Here is a 3,623-nt window from a genome sequence, read left to right on the forward strand (position 1 = left end):
ACAAAACTAACTACGTTCGAAACGGATACTTTTTAAAAAACGCTTAACACAACGACATATAAAACGGCGCTTAACACATGAGTCATGTTCTCGTCTGCAAATACACAACGCCACGTTAAATATGAATACGCATGCCGAAAGCCCCGGCCGCAACGCGCGGGCCGGTCCGGACTAGTTAATTAATTATAGATTGTTACAGTAATTATCAATTATATTAATATTAATATTAATAATATTAATTCGGCGTGTTATAAACCGGTAAATATAATATACTCCGTAACTAGTGTTGACTAGGGGAATCGAGTAAAAATCGGAAACTTCCCCCAAATTATAATCATCCGTCGCTTAGGTATGTTTCGCTTCATGAAAATATGTTGTAATACGGAGTATGAAATAACGAATTGGACTTCATTCACCTCCAAATATGAAATAATATTGTTCTTCTGTTTTTATTTCAATTTGTGACCTAATCAAGTTGTCGAAATCGACCACTAATTAAACTCGATTTGGTTGCTTTCTGCTGCGTGCAAGTAAAATTATGTTGTTATTACTTTAATTTAACTAATTTTACAGGTGAAAACGAAACTGTGTACAACTGGATTGGAAGCTAAGTTTTAATGGAGTGTGTTGTTCAAGGAATCATAGAAACACAGGTAATATCAATTGATCTCTCTGAGCATTTTTATTTATTTATGCAATTAACATACAATTATTTATATGTAATCTCTTTGTTGTAGCTCACGTATTAGTGGTCTGACTCCTCTCTTGACAGGAGTTCGACTCCCACCTCCGTCATTTTAGTGGTCGTTTACCTTCAAAAATCTATAAATCATGAATATATATATATGGGTTCCTATACTTAAATTTAGTGTTGTCCTACACATTTTGGAGTATAGATTATTAAAAAAAAAATTAATCATGTGGGGTCATAGGACCCATACCTTAAAGGGTAGGTCCGCCCCTGCGTGGGGTGCAACATTGCACACAAGGTTGCGCATTTACCCTTGAATTCCACCGAACGGTGCTTTCCGCACATCGTGTGGAGGGTTTTACTGACCATGCCCTCGGATTGGACCGGGTTTCCTCCTGGTCAGCAGTTGAGTTGGGGGCGGGTTATGCAACTGCGGGAGATGGTTGGTGGTTTAGTCCCCCTGGGTGATACCAAACTGTTAAAAGAACATACAATTATATATTTATATGTTGTGTGTGTGTTTAGTTGTCTGCACATTATAGCAACTACTCAGCAATGTTGTAAAACTGTATAATTGGCCTATTTATATGTTGTGTGTGTGTGTTTAGTTGTCTTTTGTATAGTTTTCATCAGCATATTTCAATTTCCATGACGTTCTTACTGATTTATATTTTTCAGTAAATCTCGTAATAGTGACCATAATAGTGACTGTTCTCTTAAAATTTGTTTTCAAACATGGTTGTTATTTTGCAGCATGTTGAAGCACTTGAGATTCTTCTTCAAGGTCTCTGTGGTGTTCGAAAAGAAAATATAAAAGTTCATGAGTTATGCCTAAAAAGTGGTCCCAATCTAGGTCAGTTGTACTCAATCTTCTTTGTACATACAATATGCTAACAATGTATAATCATAAATATAAACTGTTATACAATCACCCCTACAATACGTATTTTGTGTTATTTAACTCTCTGTTGTTTAAAAGTACTTTAATCAGAAATTGTTCTTACTGATAAACATTGATTATTATAGGTTCTGAAGCATCAGAGGTTCGACTTTTATGCAATCTTGAACAACCTGAGCCCACTTGGTAAGCACAACAGAACCACAACAATCGGCTTGTTTCCATTTCTTTTTCATTACAAAAATTGCATTACATTGTACAGGACCGTTCGACATGTGGGAGGTTCAATGAGAGGTGCTGGTGCGGATCAGATTTCCGTTTTGGTTAGGACAATGGTAGAAAGCAAAGTTAGCAAAAATGTGCTACGATTGTTCTACTTGCTTGGCTACAAGTTAGACCATGAGCTACTGCGAGTGGGATTTGCGTTCCATTTTTATAGGGGTGCTCAGATAACCATTACTGTGGTTTCAGTTGGTAAGATGCTAAAGTTGCATGCTACTGATGACAGTGTTCCCGTAACGCCTGGTATACAAGTTGTTGAAGTGACTGCACCTGCTTCAGCTGAAAACTATAATGAAGTTGCAACAGCAGTCTCATCTTTTTGTGAATATCTTGCACCGTAAGTTTTCATTAGTATTAACTCTTTGCATGCGTTTAACCTAGCTCTGAGACTGGTTTTTATCTAATCACATCTATCAATGGGTTCGTATCTATTACATATGTATGAGGTGGAACATTATGATCTACTTACGTATGAATGGGTCAATCGGGTCAACAATAAATAGTGGAATGGGTCAAATGGGTTCCCCCACTGTGTAACTTAATGCATATGACCTCCTAGTACTTTACACTGGTTTTATCTAGTTACATTAAATTTTATTTCCCTTACAATTTATAAATATTACACTAATAACCCAAATGTTAGGAGGGCCATAACCCCCCTTTGGCTACACTAAGATCTGCCCATGCTGTCGAATCTTTGTAGTTCGATTATTTGACCATTTGAACCTTGTGTTCTTGAAAATTATGAGAGATCATATGGTTGGGTTTATCAATTCATATAAATCATAATGGAGGTATTGTATTCATCAATCATCATTCATTTGTTTGTTCTGTGATGATTTTACAGGCTGCTGCATTTGTCAAAACCTGGTGTTACAACAGGAGTTGTTCCAACTGCAGCTGCAGCTGCTGCATCTCTTATGTCGTTTAGTGGTGGAAATAACAATATGTAGTCACCACAGCCCACAACCCAAATATGTTTCTGCAGGCCTAGTTTGTGTCTTATATCAAGCTAAAATATCCATAGATATTTGATGCATTTTATAGAGGTTTAGAAACCTTTTAGGTCATAGAATTGGTGGTTGCACTTTTAACCTTTTGATTCATTTTCTTGGAAGGTTATGGGGCGTTACTTGTTTCTATGATGACTGGATGTGTAAAACTGAAAGCTAACACTTAGAGATGTGTTTTGAGAACATCCATCTATCACCAATTGATTTTATAGTACTAGAGAACTCATGGATTTATATGTTGGACGTATTGTTGAGCCTAAAGCAATCCTGCAAATGGCAACGGGTGAATTTAATGTCACTAAGCAAAAAGGATAACAAATGAAAAATCGCAACTGGCGAGAATTTAGTTCTATTTTTTATCCGATGAGAAATCAACTTTTTCGCAAAAATAACAAGTAAAATATCAATGAATAAATTCCCTAAATTACCTACGGCTTATGAAGCTTGAGCACTTGCAATTCATCTTTCAACACCACCTGCAATTTTTGACATAATGTCGGTGTGACAGTCTGAATGGAAACCTGAAACCAAATTTAGGTAAGTTTTTAAAAGTATTTCGAGAGATGAATGGAAACCTAATTGCGCACGATGTGATTAACACATATACTATTATACGGAATAATTAAACTAGCGTCAGGTAAAGTACAAGCGTCGTGCATTTATATCTTAGAGACTAACAATATTATTTCAAAAAGAAAAGTACTAATGGTATAATTTTAGATAAAACATGAGGACTAAT

General features: G+C 36.0%; 1 protein-coding gene across 1 annotated transcript; it reads left to right on the forward strand.

Annotated features, from left to right (window-relative positions):
• The first annotated feature begins 260 nt into the window (after positions 1-260).
• LOC139843269 (mediator of RNA polymerase II transcription subunit 18) lies at positions 261-3,096 on the forward strand. The gene is made up of 6 exons (XM_071833338.1): positions 261-349; positions 574-653; positions 1,445-1,544; positions 1,718-1,775; positions 1,852-2,208; positions 2,719-3,096. The coding sequence occupies exons 2-6, from the start codon at positions 618-620 to the stop codon at positions 2,822-2,824; spliced, it is 657 nt and encodes a 218-aa protein (XP_071689439.1). The 5' UTR covers positions 261-349; positions 574-617; the 3' UTR covers positions 2,825-3,096.
• The last annotated feature ends 527 nt before the right edge of the window (positions 3,097-3,623 follow it).

This window comes from Rutidosis leptorrhynchoides, chromosome 4 (assembly GCF_046630445.1).
Source record: "Rutidosis leptorrhynchoides isolate AG116_Rl617_1_P2 chromosome 4, CSIRO_AGI_Rlap_v1, whole genome shotgun sequence".
NCBI lineage: Eukaryota > Viridiplantae > Streptophyta > Magnoliopsida > Asterales > Asteraceae > Rutidosis > Rutidosis leptorrhynchoides.

Bases quoted from the DNA above. Each gene is read 5' to 3' on its own strand.
- LOC139843269 (XM_071833338.1), top strand. From the start codon at position 618: ATGGAGTGTGTTGTTCAAGGAATCATAGAAACACAG. The intron at 1,545-1,717 runs GTCAGTTGTACT...TGATTATTATAG, and splicing joins AAAAAGTGGTCCCAATCTAG to GTTCTGAAGCATCAGAGGTT. The intron at 2,209-2,718 runs GTAAGTTTTCAT...ATGATTTTACAG, and splicing joins TTTTGTGAATATCTTGCACC to GCTGCTGCATTTGTCAAAAC.